Source organism: Tigriopus californicus, chromosome 2 (assembly GCF_007210705.1).
Source record: "Tigriopus californicus strain San Diego chromosome 2, Tcal_SD_v2.1, whole genome shotgun sequence".
In the NCBI taxonomy this organism is placed as follows: domain Eukaryota; kingdom Metazoa; phylum Arthropoda; class Copepoda; order Harpacticoida; family Harpacticidae; genus Tigriopus; species Tigriopus californicus.
In genome coordinates, this window is record NC_081441.1 from 13,477,197 (window position 1) to 13,501,075 (window position 23,879).

The 23,879-nt window shown below is 45.3% G+C and overlaps 1 protein-coding gene across 5 annotated transcripts in view; it reads right to left on the minus strand.

Annotated features, from left to right (window-relative positions):
• Positions 1–595: 595 nt before the first annotated feature.
• The window catches only part of LOC131893057 (nuclear factor 1 A-type-like), a 33,575-nt gene continuing 10,291 nt past the window's right edge, over positions 596–23,879 (minus strand). For 2 of the 5 annotated variants that reach the window (XM_059242978.1, XM_059242981.1), the window contains exons 2-13: positions 18,482–18,637; positions 16,024–16,215; positions 15,773–15,956; positions 12,056–12,103; positions 5,680–5,814; positions 3,812–4,069; positions 3,475–3,750; positions 3,126–3,344; positions 2,766–3,056; positions 2,496–2,674; positions 1,680–2,040; positions 596–1,182 (exon numbers count right to left, since the gene is read on the minus strand). In XM_059242978.1, coding sequence (XP_059098961.1) covers positions 1,037–1,182; positions 1,680–2,040; positions 2,496–2,674; positions 2,766–3,056; positions 3,126–3,344; positions 3,475–3,750; positions 3,812–4,069; positions 5,680–5,814; positions 12,056–12,103; positions 15,773–15,956; positions 16,024–16,215; positions 18,482–18,637 — 2,445 coding nt within the window. In that variant the 3' untranslated portion in view covers positions 596–1,036. Of the gene's footprint in view, positions 1,183–1,679; positions 2,041–2,115; positions 2,325–2,495; positions 2,675–2,765; positions 3,057–3,125; positions 3,345–3,474; positions 3,751–3,811; positions 4,070–5,679; positions 5,815–12,055; positions 12,104–15,772; positions 15,957–16,023; positions 16,216–18,481; positions 18,638–23,879 lie in introns of those variants that run through there. The other 3 variants (XM_059242979.1, XR_009374632.1, XM_059242980.1) reach the window with 3 other exon arrangements.

Below are 23,879 nucleotides of genomic sequence, written 5' to 3' on the forward strand. Positions count from 1 at the left end.
ATCCATTAAATAATCTATATGCATTCGAATATGACAAAATTTTCACTGTCTTGGCTTATCATATCAACATGTTATTTGTCAACAGAATGGTTTGGCTAAAAGGGTGGCCAAAAAGTACAAAATATGAAGGCATTATTTCAGTTTTTCATATCTCTTTACAGGCCAAAATTGAAAGTTGATATTTAAAATGCTTTTAATGACATTTTTTTCAATTTCACTTCGATGACGTCTCATGGGTTCTTTGGTGAAATGAAAATGGGCTCTTTCTTAATTCGTTTTGAACCTATCCTCGACGTTCGCTTGAATCGCGCGATAATTTGCTTACTCCAGGGGGCTTTATTTGTATTTATGAGAAGCTACCTTCCCGTTACAACGAATAGAGATATCTCGGGAAAGAGTGAAGTCTCCATTAACGACACCTATTTACACTGGGATGTGAGTGTGTGGCCAAGATTGAAATGCCATTATGTACGAGTAATGGATTGGATCATGCCATAATCAGGGGTTGAATGGAAATTCACATGAAACCATACGATCGCCAAGTTAGAGAGTAATGCATGTACTCTCGGTAAGTATGTAGGGAGGCAGTGCGCTGTTAAGTGAGCTTGGTTTTATTTCACATTGGCACATTTTGTTTCTGTACAAATGAACTGAGCAAAATGCAACTCAAACAGGGTGGACGCACACAATGAATTTGTTGAAGATTTTCAAATGGTTTTTCCTCAGAAAGAATCTTTGGGAGAGGAGGACGAAGAGGAGCTGGTGATGATGGAAGAGAAATTGTAATCTAAGAATTATGCTAGCTGAATTGCAAGAAAGGATTAGTTACACAGGGCATTTGAGAGTTGTGGAAGGTCGCTCAATACTTGAAGAAGAAATTTACAACGTCGTTGTTCTCTAGGGTTGGCACATCCCAATGGGATTGCTAGCACCGCGAAGATCATTGGCCATTTTGACTAGTTGGTCACTCTGATATTATTCCATTGGGAATTGAAGGGCTACATATTGGAATTTGATATGGGTTATATGCACTAAACTATCCATTGCTAGGGGTGCCCGGATTGCTGGAGCCGCCATTAGAGGTGTCGTGAACAGATCCCGGGTTGGTGTTCACGGATCCGTGGTTGGTCAGCGCTATGGGACTCACAGTGGCATCCATGGGCTCACATTGAAAATATCGATCTGCAAAGAAAGCAATGGCTTGTCAAACTTGAAGCAAATTCACGGGGGAAATCTAGACTCGGATTGAAACAACTCGCAATGAGTTTGAGACGTGAGATTTGACTGTGAAATTTAACACCCAGGAATAGGCCACATTTTAGGGGCCAGAATTTGACCTAGAACTTCGTTCCATCCATGTAACACATTAAAAATCTACAACTGAACTCTTCTTCGCTCTCACATCAATTGTTTTCAACACAAAACTTTCGTTTAAGATAAGAATGCCACTTACAAAAATCAATTCTATCAAACGTCCCCTAACGGTGATCAGGTGTATAAACTCTTGTGGAGCGCCAGGAAACCAGGTAATTCCCGTTTGAAGTGAGCTAATATTTTACTTAATACGTAACAGGTCCTTTTGCTTTCTTTCCCACAGATCTAAGCTTCTGTGATGGAAATAAAGAGCGACCCAGCTAGTTTTTCCACCTGAGCTTCAATTAGTACTTTACAAAACCTACCGTCGTCGATGAGTTGAGTAGATCCATCTGCTCCCGTGGCCACCATCATGGGCGACATAAGGTCGTAATTGATGTTCTCCTCGATGCTCGAGATCAGGTTGTTATTGGAGTTGGACACGGTCACAGTGCCATTGGACCATCTCAAGGTGGGGTTATTGCTGGACACCAAGGATGTGGAACCCGAGGTGGCCGTCACATATCGACTGCTCAAGGCCGAGTTGATATTCGAATGATGATGCAAACTGGTTGGGGACGAAGTCGCCAAATTCAGTTTGGGCATGTTGATCAGCGACAAATTGGTAGGAGAGAGTGGTGCCGATAGGTTGATCCCGTGTGTCGATCCACCGGAATAGGTGAACAGCTGGTGAGGGAGCAACGAAAAAATACTGATTTGAGGATCGAACGATCAGAGTGGGAAAGTTTGTCGTCGACTTACTAAATATATTGGAGAGCAAACCAACCACAGCACAAGTGTCAAAACCAATCAGGAAACGGGAAGAGTACTGTAACTCTCAGTCATATGGGAGGGACAGGGTGTGGCAGAGAAAAAAGTGTATCTGTTCAAAATTCCTCCCATTGAAGGTCAATGACATTGGTTCCATTCTGTGAGGTGGGGATGCCATTACTAGCAACACTCATGTTGGGCTGGAATAGGATAGAAAAGGCGGTGTCCAAAACCCAAAGTTGTCTGGCAAGGGTGCATGTAACGAGTGCTCAAAAAGCCAAAGTTGATTAAGAATCAGATGCTCAAACCGGAGGTGTTATGATGAGGAACTGAATGTAGCAGGGAGGAAAATGCTCAATCTGAATGCTTACCACTGTCCTAGGAGGTGGTTCCATGCCTGTATCGGACGAGGGCTGTGGCGACAACCGAAGACTAGAGGGAACGCCCATTGACTCGGATGTGACACAATGGCCGGCACCCAAGGATATGGGTGTGGAGTTGAGGCCCATGGACGGGGACGGAGAAGACGTGTGTTGGAGATTGTTCAAGTCTATTGTAATAAAGATCCCGTCAACCTTAATCTTTCCCTCCCTCGACTTGTCAAGAGGTTACCCAAAGGCCAATCAATCAATCACAAATACCTGATGACCGGATGATGGCCACGGGGCGAGCCGTGGGACCTGGAGGAGGGGGCGGGTACATGGATGACGAGAAATAGGCGGACACCTTGTTTCCCGGTCCTCGCACTCCGGGTTGATGGCTTAACTGGTTGCCTTGTGCCTCTTGACAAACCAGGGTGACGAAGTCCGAAAACGTGTCATGCCCATTTTCCACGTACGCTACTTTCGTGGGACTTTGGGATCCTTCGTGCAGATCGGATGTAGTGTAGTATGCCGTAGCTCCCGATAGGGAAGACTGTTGGGACGGTATACCTGAAGAAGGCAGAAAATGGACGCATTTGAAAATGCGAATTTTGGGCTCTTGTTCAGGAACTAGTTTACCGGTGGAATCAGGCTCACTCATATCCTGTTCTGTGGGACTGCCATTGAGCTCAGAGTGTGGATTTGTGGTGGATATTTGATTAGAATTGTCGTCACAGAGTCTCTTTTCTGTGGATGGGGCTAGAACCGTGGTCCTTATCCCGGGGAGGCCGATTAAATCGGTTCTTAGATATTTATTGGCTGAGGGTAATAGTGTGGCTGTGCCATTTGAGGTGATGACTGCAACAAGACAGTTGAAAGTTTTCAAGCGTGAGGGTTGTCTCATGTCGTCGCTTATTTTTAGGTTTGTCATGGGGAGAGGTACAAATTCATCTCAAGGGCCATCATGCTTGTCAACACTCGAGCTTACCTCCAATTGCGGTGGCATGATCCAGGTCTGCTTGAGTCCATGATGCCGAAGTCGGCAAGGTGATGGTCGCAGTTCCACTCGTGCCGGTCAAATAACCAGATGTGGGGCTTGTGGTGTAATAAGCCAAATCTGAGACCTTATCCCGAATATCCATGGGTTCTTGTTCCTCTGAGCTTAACCTTCTCATTCGTTTCAGTCGCAGAACCTCGCCCGTGGCGCTTTGAATCGACACCGGAGGTGGTGACCCTGAAGATCTCAGCGGCAACGAAATGGGGCCTGACGGAAAGGAACATGGCTCTCTTTCTCTCTATGCATAGTTGTTTTGAAAAGCACTTACTGTATCCTCCACCCATGGGAAGTGTTATATGATCGTGAGCGGAATTGGGAGAGGCCACCGAATAGGAGTTACAAGTATAATACGTGGTGCCCCCCACTGAGCCAATGACGCCTCCACCCGAGCCGCAAACGGAGGCGGTCACCAGAGAAGAAGGGTTCTCAAGTTTGATACTATTGAGGGACGATTGAAGGTTGCCGCCACCATTGGTCATAATCGAAGAGGGAATCTGCTGTAGGGATTGAGGGCTCATGATGGACCCTAAAACAAGAAGTCGGTATTGTTTTTAGACACACGCGTGCGCGCACACTCACTTCATGAAAGTCTAGCAAACGGGGTTGGAGGGACACTTATATGAAAAAAAAAATGATCATGACAAATGATCCCCTGAACTGGATATCAATTTGTCAAACCCAGGTTCTAAAGCCAGTCTACTCTTCGTTGGTCTACTACTCTGTCTGCACTGTACGTAGGGGGAACAAATGATGATCAGTCTGATCTCTGCGGATGCTGATGATCCCGAATTTCCATTTTAAGAGATTTGAGAGCTCATATCGACCCCTCTTTGGACCATCCATTCCAGAAATACCACGGTGATGCTCATGGCGCCCATTCAATCGTATCAGGGACTGAATGCTTGGTCGAAGGGGGGGGGGACACTTAAAAGCCAGCTCCTGTCGTCAGAGAAATGCTTCATGTGTAAAAGGTGTCATTAACAAGGTGATAATCAATCTCAAGACACACTTTTTCTCACCAGCCCAACGGCCAGACTAGTAAAAAAGCTATGGTTCCGATCTTGTTGACTTGATATCGATTCTGATCCGTTCGGGGTCATTTCACATTGACTGACACGAGTCTCGATACTGCTTTGTATTGTCCTTTGGCTTTACTTGACGCTCCCTCCATGGATGAGCTGGGCTGTCATCAGGCTTTGGGGCAACATCGTTTTCAATACATTAAGTAAGAGTATGAGCCGTTCTTTTCAGAGGTCAGAATCAGAGTGGCACAGGTAATACGTAGTGGTGGAAGTACTACTACTATTGTCATTGAGAAGAACAGTCCCTCCCTTCCTCAAAACGAGGGTCCTTTTGTCGGGAGTCAATTGAAGGAGAACGGTTTAACAGCCCATTTGTGAATCCCCCTTTGTGGAAAGTGGAAACCAGAGAGAGGAAGAGGGGAGAAATGGGCAGGGAAAACTATCTGAGCATTGATATCGACAATCGTATTAACTTTGAAACCCGCAGAGAGTCAAGAAGTTTCATCATATTTTGGGTTTGTCTCCCTCCCTCTGTCCGTTTTGGGTTGACGACGTCAGAACTACGAGGGAATGAATCATGGGACCAGAACATGAACCATTGACTGAGACGAGAATTAGCACTTCCGATTAGGAATGGATCTCATCAATATCCAGGGATGCCGTCTCGTCAGCTCATATTCATGCCGAGTCATTGCCACCCATGGGTAGGCGAGTGGCTCAAAGGGATCCTGAAAGAGTTTGGTTTTGTGGATATGTTTCCATTTCCAGGGAGAATCTGAGTAAACTTCCGGATCCCTCCCCTCCAACAAATGGGAGACACACGGATCTCACTCGTGTTCCTTTGATTTGATACGAGGAGCCACCAGCCACCGACACCGAACCATTGCTATCTGAGTACTGCTGTATATACGTACAGAGTATGTATGTATATACATGGGGATTGATCGGCAGTATTACTGGGGTTGGTTCATGTTCGGATCGCACAAAGGGCCTCATGCTTCATTGGACCCTGGCATTGGGTATCGGACGGGAAGACATATTATTGTTAGGGAGACATGGATGCAGTAATGGTAGTGGTAAAACATTCGTTGCAAAGCACTCTTCAAATGATCACCTATTGACTTTGGATTCCTGGTGTTGACGATGTTCTTACCTCTGGCAAGTCTCCAGAGTTCTTTGGACCCAAACACTCCTGTGGCTGTGATCGTGTCATTGCATATCACACCGTTATAGGGATTGTGGGGATAGCCTGAAACAAACGTAAAAGAATGCCTTTAAAATGCGTGCTCGTTCACTTGAGACAGTTTACTTTTATTCGTCTTAGCTGGGATGTCCCATTTTGAAATCCCCCCCCTCCCCAAAAAAAAAAAATTCTCAGTTGAAATACAACGCTAGTCTTTCATTGATCTCGAGTCCCGACACTCTTGGGAAATGGATGGAGAGTAAGAGAACAAAAGTAGGACGCCGAACAGAGCTTCGAGAGTGTCAACGACAGATTTTGTGATGATCACTCCATGTTATTGTGAAGAAGTGCTCCACTCCACCCACTTAAGGCTCTCACCCCAGACAACAACAGCAAGAAAAAGGCTTCTCTCTCTCTCTTGCTCCAACCGCAACCAATATCCAACAAAACACTCCATTCTCCGTTCTTCAGAGGAGAAAAAGCCCTTAGAGCATTGGATTGCATTGTTGGCTAGTGGAGGTTGGGAACCTGCTTAAGGTCAAGGCAGCGAGCGAATCGTCAGAGCATCGTGTCCGGTCCGTATTTTTCCTTGAACTGACTCATGGGTTGAAAGTTGAAGCCCATGTTTGTGTTCTTTGATCAGTCGATTGTTTTGGGTCTATTTGATTACTAACTTCAGGTGTGAACAATGACGGATCACGAATGAGAAGCCAATTGATCAACTCGATTCAAAAGAGATACTTTTATGGACATCGATCCAGACGAAAGGTTCGTGAGCTGAAACGATTTGAAAACGAAGATTAGCCCAACTGATTCGTTTCGTAACTTAGAGTGACCAGAATTTGGGCATGTGGAGGCCAGAAATAAAATCTTGGCATGTTCGGTATTTGATCCCTTGTTGTTGGGCTCTTCAAACCTCACTCACGACTAGGGATCATCTAGTTTACGCAGAAGTACATATAGACCAATTCTTGTTCGAACATACTAAATGATCACTGTCCAAGGGATGTCTGAAATCCACCAAAAAGATATCAAAGAGCCGAATGTAGGATTGAAAAAGCATCCCTACAAGTCAGTGAGATGATATCTTTAGTGATTCACCCAGTTGCTAACAATCATAGTGACCAAGAAATATAAAGGATGAGAGTACCCAACCTGAATCCGAGTAGAATAAGCATATTATAAGAGTCAAGGCATTGAAAATCAAATTATGATGGATTCCAAGCATTGATATAGGCCACGCACGACAAGAATGCAAATTCCATAATTTGAATCCAATGTATGTAAATTTCTCCCTCGTCTTTGTTCCACCTCCGCCTTCTTGTTCTTCTTCTCCTCCTCCTCCACTTCTTTCACTTCCTACACAGAACCCTGGATTTTGTGATGAAATATAATTCAACCTTGAATCATGTCCGTCCCAATCGATAAAGTCTATTATTGTGTGTCAATGGACCAGAGAAGTCCAAAAACGCACACACGAGTCCCTTAATTACGTCCCGAGTGAATTGGAGCCAAATCGGAACTCAAGACTCTCTTACATAACTTAACCCGTGTTTCCAATCTGGAAAGGTGGCTAGAAATGCATTTATCGCATTCCAAATAGCAGTCATTTGGCATATGTGGGTGAGAGTGCGGCAAATCTTGGCTCGAGTAGTCCCCGGTCAAGGTGGTAAGGCCAATTGGCCAAGATTGCGGTAGTCCAGACACAATATTGGAAGAAGTTCAAGTTTGCGTCAGACGCACCCCTCGTCGTTGTCGTTCTCGTCGTCGTCGTTCTCCTCCTCCTCCCGATCTGTCTAATAACAACACTCTCCAGGAATGTGTGCAATGAATGGAGGACTTGAATCCGTAGCCAACTATGTCAGCCAACTTGGATCAGAGATGAAAATTTTTCCCCCCAGAAAACAAGTATCGCAGATCGGGAGTACTACTTTGTGTACGGGGAGCCAAAACCCCGCCGCAATGAGCTCAACTACGCCAAAACTCAAGCTGGCATCGAGTTTGTAGTCCTGCACATGCTGAGTGTGAGTGTGATGACTAGGCACACATACACACGTGTGTGTGATTCAAAAGATCTTCGACGACGACGTTGTCGGTCGCCGCCGTCTTACCCCACAATCCAAGTTCAAGTTCACTTGGCTACTGTGAGGGATTTTCCGTAGAATTGGGAACTTGCCCAAATCACCAGCATTTGCCATAAAACATGATTTCCAGACATGCATCCGCCAATTGGAAGGCCCTGCATTCGTCAGAGAGACATCATGCGTCACATCTTGCAATTGACCGTTGTTTGCCAATTAAAAAAAATCCTATCTTGGAGTCACCCTGAATGCGGAAAACATAATTGACGGAAACTGTTGACCACTTAAAGGTAGACATTTTGTGGAAGGAGGTGGATGATGATAAAAAGTTCGATGCATTTTTGGTTGATAAAACCACGAATCCATGTGTCTATATCATTCGACCGAATTCCAGGTAGTTAATAGACAATGGGAGTTTCTTGGCACGTCAATTCGACTTTTGGCAGATTGTCAACATTTCGTTCATTTCTTTTCCGTCTATCTCTCTCGGGGTTCATATGAAGACGCACGCGGAGTTAATGAGCCTAATGCCGAACTCGATTAAGTGCCTCCAACCAACAAACCAAGCATTTGGCCGCCAACTCGCGATGAGGTATTGGAATCGGAATTTTTCGATTCTGGGCCAAAAGTGAAAACCAGTTACCGTTGTCGTCGATGTCTACTCTGCCTTCATTTTCCAGAGTAATCCCTGCTTTTTGCCAACCCGAGCCCTTACCGAGGCTCTTTGAGTGGTTCCGAATTCATTACCGGGCCTACTTAACCTGACCTTGTTACATATCTCAAGATCTAATGAGAAAGCCCTCCTTAAATCAACAGTGCAAAAATTAATCCGGCGGCCCCAAAGCTCCTGGGGATGGCGCAATTAAGGCCCAAGAATTGTCGCACTTGGATTTATCGGCATCGAAATCTAGCATAACATTACGAGTAGCCAACGACCAGACAGGATTCTCGTCACCGAGGAACCCAAGGCAACGTCTCATAAAGCCGGATATCCACCGTTCAATAGCGAGTCTAACCCGCCACCGTTCCCCCCTGGTGATAAAGTCACGGTACGTGAGTGCATCCTGAAATTATGACCCGCCGCTTTCATGCTTGTCGCTATACATACAGTGGACACGAAGCCCCCAGCTTCTTCATCTCCTGAGGCCGCCCAAACCATCCACCTATTTACATTAATGCCCCTTGCTACCGACTACCCAAGTCCCTCGCCTGGGTCTGCCTGAACATGGACAGCATGTAGTTAGAGGCAGTTGATCGAAATCACGATCCGAGTATAGACCAAATAAAATTGGAATGACCCACGACGAAATAGTGGCGGGAGGAGGCAGAGGGGAAATCCAAGGAGCCACGCAGTTCAGACGGGATACAACGGAAAGAGGGAGAAAAAAGATTTTGGCAACGTGGTTTGCGACACGATCAAACCACGACGACGATGATGACGTCGACGACGAAGTCGTCGAAGGCGCCGACCACGGCGAAAGAAGAGCGGGAAAAGTTCCCCCATGAAAACTCGCTGTTCCCTCGTTGGTTTGGTGCTTATTCTCCGTCGTCTGTTAATAGTGGTGGTGTTGCAACTCACCAAGGATAAGTCACTTCTTAGTAGGGAAACTTTGCAAAAATGAATATAGGTGCTTGGGCCATTGTTGTCGCCTCATTTTGACTGAAACAACACGATAAAGAACAAGGTGGCTGATGAAAAGACGGAAGTATGAGTAGGATTTGAGTGCAAAACTGTTTTCGAGCAGTGTTGCCAGGAAAATTGAGATAAAGGTCTCTTGAAATGGATGCCTCTTTTGCCCCGGTTGTTGGAATGAAATCAGGGCACATTCGATGAACAAGAAGAAGAAGAAGAAGAAGAAGAAGTCATGAAGACGATCTCATTCCGTCGGTCTTTTGAGCTCGAGGAAGAATTTGTTGGCACTCGGCTACCAAAACATGCTCTCCCCTGCCAAATGACCAAACGCATAAAAATCTGGCCGGCACTGAACTCGCGCGTCGAACCAACCAACGAAAGAACGAAGGAACGGGAGCAAAGAGAGAGAGAGATGGAGAGAGAGACACACACACACACTCACACACACAATGAAAGAATATTTTTCAAGGGAAAATCTGGGAAGAAAACGTCCTCGGGATTTTCGGGAGAGAGGGCAGTTTAGCGAGTTATTTATTGTTTCCATACAAATAAATTATGGCACCGGAATGGCGTCTGGAAGCTCCCAGTCTTGTTCTTCCACCTAATGGTCTTATGGTAATGGTCAATTTAGGGGAGTAAAGACGTGAATTTTGATTTCTGATCGGCGAAGACGGACTTCTCTCAGGGAAAAATCTCAGTGCCGAATTGGATCTTGTGAATGCCGATGAGGATGCCAAAAAATGAGACAGTTTTCCCAAGTTTTAATTAATCCCCTTCCATCACGACCAAGTCAAGAGTTCAAACAAAGAAACTTCATTTGAATTAATCCAGTTGACACAAACTCGTGTTGCGATGCCTGCGAAAACAAAGTCATTGTAAAACTAAGAAAGGAAAACTTTTTTCATCGCCCCTAAACTTTATCGCTTGACACCGAATGCAAATTCACTTACTTTGCTTTCCCAGCGAGTGAGGCTCTGGAAACTCGTCAATGAAGACGCAAACCTCTCGGCGTTTTCCCTTCTTTGGTTTCTGGTCAAGAAACACCCCCACTCCTTATCCCCTTTTGTCTCCATTCATTCCTGACCACATAACAAGTCCTACTTAAGCTAGAACAATCGATTGTTATGGAAATACCCTGTCGTTGTCCAAAACACGAGGAACACACATTCAAAGATTCCCCACTTCAAGTGGTGGATGTGGATGGATATCCGGGAACACTGGACATCTTCACTCAGTCAGGGTGCGCAAGTTCAGCTGATTAGCGATGACTGAGGAGTGCGAGTTGCGTCCATGCACGACAAAGATGGCAACCCTGATGTGGTCGAGGCTTAAAGGATGGGAAGGATATGCAAATTCGCGCAGTGATCGCATCCAATTGAGTGGATATCATATCAATCCAAGCCAGCACATGCGACATTTCCGGTTCTTGGACTTGGCTCGGCGGATATGACAATACTGAAATACTACACGTTTGTATACTTCTCATCCACAGCTACTACATGTGCATAGTACAATCCTGACCGACTTGAGAAGGAAATCCCATATCCAGATGGGCCTAAGGAGCTCGGACGATTTGGCTCATTCGCCATGAGGAATAAATGAGATCAATGATTTGGATGAGCTATTTTGGACATTTCCGATGAGCCTATGATTGGATTGGACCACTCTCACTTGACTCTTCTATCCATCCATCCATAAATATTGGTCGAAGAAGGTTGGAACCGGACGCTTACTCCTGCTGTATGTATCAAACTTCCTGATATAGATATCATCCCTGAAACCTTTTTCATGTCCCTAAGAATAGACGCCACCTCACCCGAAAGTGAAGGTGAAGAAGAAGAAGACAGGTCAGGTCACAAATCATGGGAACCACTCGCTTTCCTTCACTCCTTCACAGACTACTAGGTCTCTCTCTAGAAATCCAGATAGTACGAGTACGTACATCATGAGAGAAGGGCTGTTTTTTGTTCGCCATGAAAGTCAATGACAAAAATATTAGTGGGGACATAATTCTTGGTCTCTTGTCCATTGGGATCCGGTTCACCGAGCTTTTCAATTCCCTTGTCCCAAAACCTAATTCACTCCCATAAATAATGATTCAAAACGGAGAAGAAAGGGACCCTTACAACTCTCGATAGAGTTATTGACGCAAACCAGTTCATTTTTGGGGGAACTTTACGATACATAAAACATAAAGGTCTTGAGAAAGTACGGGAATAAACAGATCTTGAACACTTGAACACTTCTCATCATTTAATAAGATGGTCTGCTCTGAATGGCTTTGATTTAGTTATGGTTCCGACGAAGGATGTTGGTGGGTCCCATTTCATTACGAGAAAGTGTTCCTAATTGTTTTAATGGTACTCATTAACAGACGAGCGAGAATCTCTATTTGGTCCCTTTCTAAACTGGCTGGAAATCACACGCCAAGCAAAAGGCCATTTGACAATGGACGAACGACACCCAAGAACAGACGAGAAAGAAATGTCCGAAATTTACGATAATAGCCAAGTTCAGAATGGTGAAGTGGGCACAAACAAAACCATAGGAGAGTAGAATAGGGTTGGTTAATGATATGCACGCCGACAATTACCTTTGAAAATGAAAGACTCGTCATCTTTGTCGTGCTCCGTGATCTCATCTGAAAATAAAAAGCACATCGTTGTGGTTAAAGGAATCGAGGTTTCTGCTTCATAACACATTTTGGCAGGGCATCAGATCATTTTGAGGAGAATTTTGGTCCCCATTTTTTCTTCTTCAAAACCGCATTTGATGTCGTTGCCTCCTTCTCGTTTTGGGGCGCTTTATCTTTATTGCTTTCCAAAACATAGATCCTCCGTCATAAACTGGCATATAAGCATTAGTCCATCCCGTGCAACCCGAGTACTCTAGCACATACACGCTCCTATACCCGTCGTCATCATCATCATCATCATTTTCGTCGTTGTCGTTTGGAAGGGTTGCAATGGTTCCTGTTTACTTGAAAACGACACATTTTTGCTGCGGTTTGCATGTGTCATCCTCGCGGCCACGATGAGGATCGGCCATTGCCTCCCAATGCGATAAAGTCATGATGAAGAGAAGCATGCATGCTTCGACACACATCTGATCTGTGTTTATTGTTCATATGCATCCGAGTTCCACCATAGTAGTAGCAGAGCTCTGGAAGCCTCAAGAGTCAAAATAAGTTCGTGTCAGATTTTCAAAGCTAACTTTGCGATGATTTTGGGTGTCATGGATGGAGACTAATGTGTTGGAGTAAGCGGATATGCGCATCCGCTGACAGTTCCGCATGAGGGTCCATTGTACGTATAGGGTGCGTTTCCCTCAATGGTCACGGACCTCTAAAGACACGGATACCAAGCCGAGAAGGTGATTCTGAGCCTGAATGGGGGAGACATAACACCCCCATCCATGTTTCGTTGTCCGTGCACGAGGGAAAGATCAATGAATGGTCATTGAGGGAGCTCTATGAAAGTCCTCGTGGGTCACTCAAAAGAGCATGTGGATCGCCCTGGGAGGTCATGGCCCCACTCTTCCACGGAGCAACGCCTCCCATGGGACTCATTAGGATAATTCGAGATGCATGTTCCACATCACCCTGGAACATGTCCCCCTTTGGTAAGCGGCCTAATGAACATGTAGTTATTAGTAGTCCTTGGCTGTCGATTCGAATGTATTTTGGGTGCCTATCTTTCCCCAAGAATTCCCTCGACTGTCGTCAGAGTGATTGATAAAAAAGCCCCTCCTTTATACCAAAACTTGCGTCTCCCACATCTCTTCTTTCTTCCCTCTCTCTCTTTCTCTCTTTTGCTCTCATGGAGTCAATCCCGTCAAGTCCACGAGTCGTGTTCGCTAACAGATCATTTTATTTCCACTTGATTTCATCTTTTAAATGGAGCAAGAACAGTCGTTGTACCCCCTGTTCTCCGCCAGACGAGAGCTCGTGCTCACTCTCTCTCTTTCATTCTTTCTTTCTCTCCTCCTCTCTCACCCACATGTACATACACACCCCAGGGACTTCAGATCCGTGACTTTTGAATACTATGGGATCACAAGATCAGAGTTCCAGCAAGGAAAGAGAACAACAGAGAGGATTGTGAAAAGCGAGATCATCTCGTGTCCCTTCGCCAGAAAAGCCATATTCAGCTAGTATTCAAGGGGACAGAGCAAGAACTCGCAAAGAATAGAGGACGGAATGAAAGAATGAACGAGTGAGCGAACGGAGGAACGTGGCACAGGAATGAATGGGAACCAAAGCGACGACACACTGATCCCTGCATTCAAAACCAAGATGTCAGGCATCTAATTAAACAGAAGATCCTGGATTGGTGAACGAGGAGCATTCATTGGTGAATGCGATATGTCTATGGAGTCGTTCCAACGTTCCCGTCCATCAATTGTTCCCGTTTTCAGCGAGAGAGAGAGAGAGAGAGAGAGAGCGGGATGCGAGATGCCCATTTCAATGCTTGCAAAGAGTTATGTGTGCCATGGACCATTTGATTTGGAAAATCTATATCTTCCTCGGATTCATGGCGGACATCCAGTCCGGCCAACTGGCTCAAAATCTTTCCCCATCTGGCGATAAACTCTTGCGTACAGATGAGCGGGCGAGTGCGTGCGTGCGGCTGACTTGGCTTGGCCCTCAATATTTATTGGGATGACTCCCACAAAGTTGGGTAATTGTCAGCGAGGCAGTTGGCCACAACAAGTTTTTTCCCCAATCAACGCTGTCCTCGCCCGGATTTGCGGGATGGTCATTTTGTCATCTCTTGGGTTCATCTCACTATCTCTGTGATGACGATTTGACAGCGCAGGGTTCGTCTCAGTTCAGGGATCTGAGCTTCAGTCCCATCAAATGGAGATACGTTCCCTATTTGGCTGCGGGGGATGCGTGGAAACGGCAAGGGCCTAGACTGACGGGAAGTGGACTAAATTGACCAACTGTTCCCAATCTCGGGGGATCTTGTCGCTTTATTAACTTTATGGCTTTCCCGCCAATTCCAACTAGAAAACCCCATTCAGACCCGGGGCGTTAAACAAGTGGCAAATCCCAAGGGGTCCTTCCTTCCTTCCTTCCATCTTTTTCTTCGCTCTTTTCACGCCTCGTCCTCCATTCCAATTCTGGTGCGAATGAAGGTGTTGACAATTTGAGAAATCTTTGGATCAAGAAGCAATTCTCAAATGACTTTGCTCGTTTGAGAGATTAATCGAAGATGCTCTCGGAAGGGAAATAAAGTCGAACAAAAAAGATCTGACTTCACTACCTACCTCTCTTTGACAACAAGAGATACTAACGATATGTTCCATACTTTTTGTGCCCTTTCCTTCCACACGCCATACTTGAGGTTGCTCTGCTTTGGTATATTGAAACCTGACCATCTTATTCGAGACCGATTATGAACTTCTCAATTCAATATGCTCTGTACCCAAACCCACCCTCCATTGTATCGCCGTTCTGAGTCAAGGAAGAAAAATTCAATAAAAGATATTTTCCAACACTGATCTCATGTCTGGCGAAGCAGAGAATCTGACTGAATCAGCCATCTTTGGCTCAATGCTTCATCACTGCCAAAATCAGTCTCTCACTTGGGAAAATGGGGAAACAAGAAAAGCGAACCAAGAGGAACGAAAAGAAGGAACGACAGAGTCTTTGGAGTCGAAAAAGAGCTCGAGGTGCTCGAGGTCTGGGTACCTTGCCTTGTACTCCATAAACACACACCCATATCTATCCAGACTCATCCCTTCTTGGTCGGTGGGTTCTGTTCCCATTTCAGTGGGCGGTATTTGAGATCAGTTTGGGTCTGCTGCCATTTGCGACAACTTCCCCTCAAAGAACTGATTATGCATGCTTCACTGAATGTTTTTATGTCCATGACTGACCACTTGATCACGGTGGGAGTAACCCAAAGAGCGGCTTTGACAAATTAGATCACCACTTCAGAGGAAGGAACGGAGATCCCACAATCGTTGCAGATCCATCCGTGATCCACAGCCTCGAGGACGATGGCCATGTGTGGCGAATCAAAGATTACATTATGACGACCAGGAGATGAAGGAGAGAAGACGCTTCAGACACCCAAATGAGCCAGTCAGTGGGTGGACGCACGGGTGGATCATAATGAAATTTAGGCAAGCCCGCTGTGCGCTCCTCGTCGACCGACATGGGTGACATGACAAAGGCGTTCCTGAGGTAATCAGTATTTATCCAGTTGGGACACTTGATCATCTCGCGATTTGATACAGACCTCCGAAGAGAACAAAAAGGCACACGAACCTCGATTGATATCCATCGTCTGAACGAACTTACCATGGGAGTTGACGTAATTGGCTAGGAAGAGATCCAGTTCTCGAACAGAGACGTTGATATGGTAAGGGTTGACGCAAAGCCCGGGATGAAGGCAATCTGGAGATTTCTCTAATCGCTCTCCATCCGTGCTCTCCAAAGGCACAGCCTTGAACAATATGACCTGAACCAAGTCCAGCCTCCAGACCTGCAAGAAAATCAGTCCTGATAAGCAACATTGCTTTATGTTAATAAAAAGCCTTGGATGTACGTACCTTGTCAGCTTGACGCAGACAATCGATCCGCCGCATCTTGCCCTTCTGATCAGGGTTGGAGAGCACGCACATGGCGGGTTTTTTTCCAGTGACGGAGAGAACAAAGTCTTCGCGACACTCTTGAGCAATGTCTTTTCGGAGCTTTCCGAGCAGTCTGGAGGCCCATTTTTGCTTCACCTCTGGTTTCTCAGCCTAGAACGAGGACGACAACATTTACATACAAATCAGTCTCGGCTCAAAGGATTGGAAAATCTCGAGCAATCCAAGTTCGTTCAATCAGTTTCAGCGGCTCTTGGCAAGTGCTAAGTGATTTTCTCCACCAACCCTTTTGGGGCGAATAGTTCTTTTGCAAGTTCGGTTCGACGATCAATGACGGGGATTACGCCGAGCTTAGGAATATTGGTGAGGATCGAAGAAAGCCATTTAATTGGTTTCAAGACTTCTTACTGCTTATCACCCGAATTCGATCCTCAATTTCAAGACCCTCGAGTCAATCGGAGAAAGGCCAAAGAAGTTTCGCTCCCTGCCTTTGACCATAAATGGCCGCACGCACCACACTCGTCATTGTGGGAATCATTCCACAATGAATGGGGCAATGCTGCTTTCCACCCAACTCAGATCATCTATGGACAGGTGGTGAGTGGGGAGCCAGATTTGCAATGCAAATTTTCTTGCCCAATATCTTTCCTTTGAATGGGAAGAGGCGCGAGCGAACGTCTGAGGAACTTTGAGGGGTTTATTTGGATTTGGAACGGAATGGCGGAGTCAGATTGGGGGGAAAACGAGGTCTTTGGCGCCCTTTGAATATTATTAGAGGTGATAAACACTGATTATCTCCTAGATTACACCAAGTCAAATCAAATTGTGATGGCCCTCGCTAAGGGCGGTGGGAAATGGGAGTTCGAATTTCCATCGAAAGCCCAAAACTTTCCACGGAAGAGCAGAGAGGGAACATGGCGTTTTTCTCGCAAGTCTCCAAGTGGCAGGTGCTAGATTTGAGCTCCAGATTAAGAGACAGTTCTCAAATCTCTCTTAGGATCAATCAGGGAATGACTTGGCGATCATTAGTTGGAATGAGATCATTATTTCGGACCATCGAGCTACGCACGCTCTCGCACTCCCGACCAACGTGGAAGGACCAATCTGGACCCATGGCAGCCTTTGGGCTCTAAATGGACCGTTCAACGTTTATGAGATTAGNAATATCTCCGTGGACAGGCGATAGCAAACCATTTGTGGTTGGCTCGGTGGCTTCAAAGCAACCTGGGGAGCGACGACGGGAAAAAAGTGGCCAAGAAAATCAAGCTGGCCATCCATCACAGCAAACCCTTTTGTCTAGATAGGAAGCAGGGCCTCGCATAAGAAATGAGATGAGACTCCCTTCAAAGCATGGGCCTTCCTCCATCCATGTAGAGAATATCACTCAAATCAACATCTGAAAGCCGATTCCAATTCATGATAGATCATTGAACGATACGGCCAAGGCGGATGTACGGGCTTCTGAAGCTTCCGAAGCTCCCGAAGCTCCCCATCGTCCAACTCGTTTTTGGCTAATGATGCCAAGGGACAGCTCAACGCGGCTCACTCTGATCAACTAGGGGACACGGCAAGAGTTGGAGAAGGATTTGTTTGATGATAACTTCTTCATCAAGTCGACAGAGAGGGACAAGACTAATGAACATGACTCAGGCATGTAAATTAGGAGTGGACATCCAAAACCTTGGGGTGGATATGTCCACCGTAGAAAAGCATCACGGGCTCAAATCTCTGTCTGTCCACAGAAAAACGGATTAGGACCATTTTTGTTCTACATAAGTCGGAAACCATTGAGCTCATCAAACTAACTGGATGCTTGAAAACCGACAAATAATGCAAGAGATTGAGTTCATTTCACTCAGTGGCTCAAAAATCCATCTTGGAATCAATCTATAGAGCAAGGAGTTGGCCAGTAGTCATTATAGTTTGTACCGGCGTAAAATGTACTGAAAAAATCAAACTCACAGTATACCAACACCATCCTCCGTCTTACTACAAAGGTCGAGGTTCTTTTTTTTCCTACCTACATAAGCAGTGAACATAAAACTTTGGGTTTGGAGATGCTTTTAGCTACTATCACCACATCTATGACGCAGTATCGGATGAGAGAGAGAGAGAGAGAGAGACTTGGAAATCAGTGAAAGGAAACTAATCCGAGAACGAAGACGAGAGCGAGCAGCATTAATTAATTACGTGGAAGGACAAGATGGTGTTTGCTTCTATTTACATCCATCCAAATGGAAAAGGATTATCGCTGTCTTCCGAACGACGTCAAGTCAATCAAGGCAGAAGATCTGACTACCAACGATAAGAAGAAGGAAATGACATCCTCTCTCTACCCATTGGGTGATGACTAAACACTGAACAATCATACTCGGATGTTGCGTGACTGAGTGGTGATTGGGCACGGATTGCTGCTTACCATGAGTTCTTCTTTGCATCTTCGCTCCTCTTCCAACGACATTCGCTTTTCGTGCTTCTTGAAATACTTTCGCTTGGCGGCCTGGAGGTTGAACCACGTGTATGCGAATGCCTTTACATGCGGCAACAGAGCCTCAATGAAAGGATGGAACTCGTCCTGCAATGGCAAAAGAAATCAATTTCAATTCCGGAGATCTGATGATGCCGAGGTCTTGATCGACTTTTAAGGAGGCCACGCTTCAAATTACTGCGTCTGATTTGACTAGCCTCGGGGAGCACAATTAGTAGAATTAAGACACACTTGTGGCTCTTTTTTACCACTTCTTCAGCCTCAGGCTGACATGGTGGCGCGTCGCTCTAATGGACGATTTCATAGTCGTTACCCACATCCTGCTACCGTTGAATAACCAATGCCTGCCGTGGTCTCGTCCTCTACTTGACAATCATCGAACTCTTCAGTGGACTTTGGGGGTGTTTACGGGTTCAATCAGACTTTCGACCCGATTGGTTTTCTTATCTCTTGAAACTGAATTAGCTTTTTTCTGTACATCCATTCGCTCGTCTCGCTCTCTTTCTCTCCCATCAATTATTATTGGGCACAATTTCAGTACTAGATCGAATATCTCCGTGGATAGGCGATAGCAAACCATTTGTGGTTGGCTCGGTGGCTTCAAAGCAACCTGGGGAGCGACGACGGGAAAAAAGTGGCCAAGAAAATCAAGCTGGCCATCCATCACAGCAAACCCTTTTGTCTAGATAGGAAGCAGGGCCTCGCATAAGAAATGAGATGAGACTCCCTTCAAAGCATGGGCCTTCCTCCATCCATGTAGAGAATATCACTCAAATCAACATCTGAAAGCCGTTTCCAATTCATGATAGATCATTGAATCAGTACAATTTAGATGCAAAGAGTACAAGGCGTTACCATTGAAACATCTTCGGTTTTCCTCTGATCCCTTCATGGATGGTGCTGTTAGATACGATTTGAAGGGGTGTGGGAGGTATTGCATGAAACTCTGCATGTCTCAGCACGTCCTCAAAGTAATGAATCTGGAGATAGGATCCCATTAGATGTAACGATCTTTATAAAGAAAGTTGAAATAGCTTTGGTGTTAGAAGTAATTGTATTTCTGCCCATTTGCCAGCTCGCTTGGCCCATTCACAAGTGGAACTGTCAGAGGATAGATTATTGAGTTCTTGGCGGCTAGCAATCTGGAGAATGGAAATGATTTCTGCTCCAGGTTTTTGTTGTCATCCGTCAAGTGCTCCCCAACTTTTGCATCGCTTGATTGGGAATGTACGTACAGCACACTCTCTTTGTATCGTATGGAGTCTAGTTCAGTTTCTGCACTTATCCTTGATTCCTCCTCAGAATCGGTCCATTCATTGGTTATTGAAAGATAATTGAACATTAACCATCCTTGGTTTGAAGCCCCTCAATTCCAATTAACATTCTCGTTTAATTTGCAATCACTGAGCTCAGCGTTGCCAAATTAGGCAGAAATTATCTCTGGGATTTGCGACCTACCCTACTGGCTGAAATCCCTTCACGAACTGTATGTTGTTAACCGTGTCATTTTCCCCAATCTCAATCAATGACGCATGGATTTTCATCGAATTATGGACAAGTCCTTGTGTGGCATGATGGCTCTCTGTGTGGTATGTGGTGTTTGTCTCTTCATTTCAGGTACAATTGATTATTATTCGTTCACCAATGATGTTGCCTCTTGTTGCTCTTGCTCCGTGGATGCCTCGGTGTAGGCCTAAGGAGAGATGTTGCTGCGATTCCTAAGTGCATGCACACGACTAACCATGATGATCACGATGATAATGATGGCCTGTGGTCCAAGTCAAAGGCCCCTCTACTAACCACCACCACCAAATCCACTTGAATGAAACCAACTTTTTTTGTCCGAATCTTGGTGGCCACCATCTGAGTGAATGAGTGAGTACAGAGTGGATGACCTTGGGATTGAAGAGGTAAACCAATTCATTATCTGTGCGAGTTGCCTCTCTCTCACTTGCTCTCTGATCTGAGTACGCACACATGGATAGGAGGAGTACGGACGTGGTACCAAGAACGAATTCCCTTCATGCAGTGATCAAAGTGGCAAGAATCTTGTAGCGACAACCACTTGACACGCAATAGTGACAACCGGTACGCGACTGCTTCATCGGATTTTTTTCTTCCCCACTAACTCCCAATGCTGAGCTTGGTGCTTCTCTGTGTTGTGGAAGATGGCGGATGGGCTGGGCCTGAATGTTAATGGGGAAATCACTTCTGACAAGTCAAGCTCTTGTGGCAGGGGCAATCAATGAATGAGGATGGAATTCAAAATGCGGCAGATTATCGTATTCCTTGAGAAACCTATAGATTCTTGGGAGGCGTCTCTCTCGGTCATAAAAAAGACCACAGGCTAGTGTGAGCAATTCACACGTACATTATCGGAAGGAACCATTAAACAAATATTGCTCGATCAATTTCAACCGCAAGTGGCCATTTATATGAGTGTCTTCGATCCTGGGAGCGCTGCTCTCCTTTTCGCACGATGTTTCCCACTCCACAAAATAAAATAAAAATCCGTACATCAAACCAACAATAGAAGTAGCTCTATATTTTGTGATGAAACGCCTGGCATATTTCTTGAGTATCAAGTAGGGCGTCATTCCACAAATACTTGCTCACAAGGACTATTTGAGCTTTCAAAAAAGCCATCTCGAGTTGATAGGCTAATCTCGGAATTGAGCTGGAAGTCCGAGCTCGTGTATGAAGCAAGCAAAAATCCTGCTGTTGAATGCGAGATGTGAGTAGCCTCACTATCAGAAGTCAAGCAAAGCCAATGATGCTTGTAAAAGTGTGCTACCCACACAACAACGGATAACATGTCATCCATAAATATGTTCTTAAAAGCTCGAACACGCAAACACTCCCCCCCCCCTTCTTAATGCATCTAAACACACCATCAACCTCCGCCAGATGGTTCCACTGACTAGCTGTAGCAAGTAGCAAGTAGTGGCAGTGTAAAAGTGTGTCGTGTGAGTCCGATATCAGAGCGTAAACATGGCGTTATGAAACTTTGCTTTTTTCCCCTCCAACGGACGTGTTTCGACATTTTATTTTTTCTTCACCTTGGCTTGGTCGAGTGATTCATCAAATCTTGCTAAAATCAAATTGAAAGCCGTGATATTACATATGTAGATGAGGAGACATCCGTCAGGCTCACTCCTCCTCGCACTCACTTGGTTCCTCTAAACTATTATTACGTCCCAAAATCTGTGGACCTCTGCTTCAAGAGGACTCGATCGGTTCTCACCGTCTTGCATGATAAGAATAAGAAGATTGCCTCAAAGTGCATTCTGCCAGAGGTCTACAACCATTGGAGAAGCATTCGCAGGTGATTCAAGAATTTGTTTCGAATGCGACGTTCTCGACAAGGTAAAGTGTGTAATTCCTCTAAACAGAGGGCTCAGAGGAATGAATCTTGAGTGAGCGGCAAAGTTGCAAGTTTGAGGGTGGTGGAGCTAGTGGTAAAATGATCATCTTGATGAGGGGACCAATTCATCCTGACACCCACCACAAAACGGTGTGGGAAATTGGAATTTTCCGACCCATATCAAACCATTTCCAGCTTTCGCCGATCATCCTGACAAGGCTCGATTTTGCCAGGCCATGTCAAGAACGGTCGTCGAACGAGAGTAAAAGTGGGGGCGAATACTTTCGAAGACACCACGAACGAGACATGAGAAAACAAATCTCAAACTATTCCATCACTTTCCGCCTACCACAAACGCAAACTCGGGACATTTTCGGGCCCGGCTTGGCAAGCTCAAAGTGGCCGCAGATTTATTTCAGCCACGGCGGGTCTAATGAATATATGCAAAATCCATTATGTGCCATTGGTTTGACTGTATTTGACCATTTATTGAGTTCTGAATTATTTGCATTGTGTGGGGCATCATTCAATGGGCTTTTGGGATAGGACTAACCTGTTTAGTTGAGGAGTTGCAAGTAAAGAAGATTTGGAGGCAGAATGATGGCGAGGAAGAAAATCTCTCTCTATCTCTCTCTTTCTCTCATCATTCTCTTTTGAATGGAGCAAAAAAGGGGGATTGTGAAGTGACCAAATAGAAAAGTATGCAATTTGCAAGGGAGCCTCCAAGCCGCTCTTTTTAACTTGATTTCATCCATCACTGTACCCATACCCAAAGAGATGGGCCCAGCTCTGTTATTAATGGCAAATCCATTTTGGTGATTACAGTTCCCGGGACTTTCTTGTAACCTAGAATAACTATTAGCCATGAATAAGAATGCCCCCCATGTCGAAAATGGAACAAACCCAGGGCGCAAAAAAACGAAGAAAATACCAACATCCCAGATTTCAGGGCGTACTCGTGTGAATGAAACACGTTAGAATGATAATAATTCTGATTGGAAATAATTAATGAGTGCCTATTCAAGGAGAGATTACCTTAACGGAGTCACACTCTGACTAAATTAGTGTCCCAAGTCGTAGATGAAGAGCTCTAAAGTCGCCCTTTCAGGCAGCATAATCTCGTTTTAATCCGATTTCAGTGTTGCCAGTTTGAGATTGAGTTTAAATGCGAAATTTCGTATGACTCAGAATTTACGCTCGTTATCGATGAGATGACTGCCAGGGCCAGGAAAAATTGGCAATGAGATTTGGGGGAAACGCGTTGTGAAAAGGTTGTCGGTAGTTTAGCAAAATACCGTAAAATGCTCTTCTTTACCCACTTCATGAAACATTACTGAAATATGTTGGTCAATGCTTGATCTCTGCTAAAAGCCTCACAGGAGTGACCCCACATCTAATGCCAAAACGATTGGAGTGCATGTGAGTGGCTTAAAAGCTTTTAAGACTCAGCCTAATTCCCGCGGATGATGCCGTGATTTGTCAGAGCAACACTCTCCGTTCCAATTCGCAACACTGGTTATGATGGACTATGAGAATTGGGTATGCGCTTTGGTAAATGCCACCACGATGGACATCAAACTCAGAAATGTTAAGCAGATTAGCCATGGCTTGCAAAATTAGCACATAGCTAACAAGACCAGACCTGTGCATAGATGCTGAGGACACTCGCCTACTTCCACTCAACCCAATCTAAAAATCCAAAAGAACCTCGGCCTCACAAAGCGACCCTATCCCGTCCTATGCTCACGACTGTGGGACCGGATTTGTGGCCGTTTTTCTTGCACTCCACAGGGTCAAAATCAAAACGTCTTGAAAGGCCTGGACATCTCTCCCTGCTTTGAAGTAGCAATTCCATCACTCCCAGATCCCAGACCTCAGACTCGACCGTCTCCAAGGTAGAAGAGCCTCTGAAGGCGATTCTCGAGAATGTCAGAGCCGGCATTTCCGTGCAGAAATCAAGGTGGC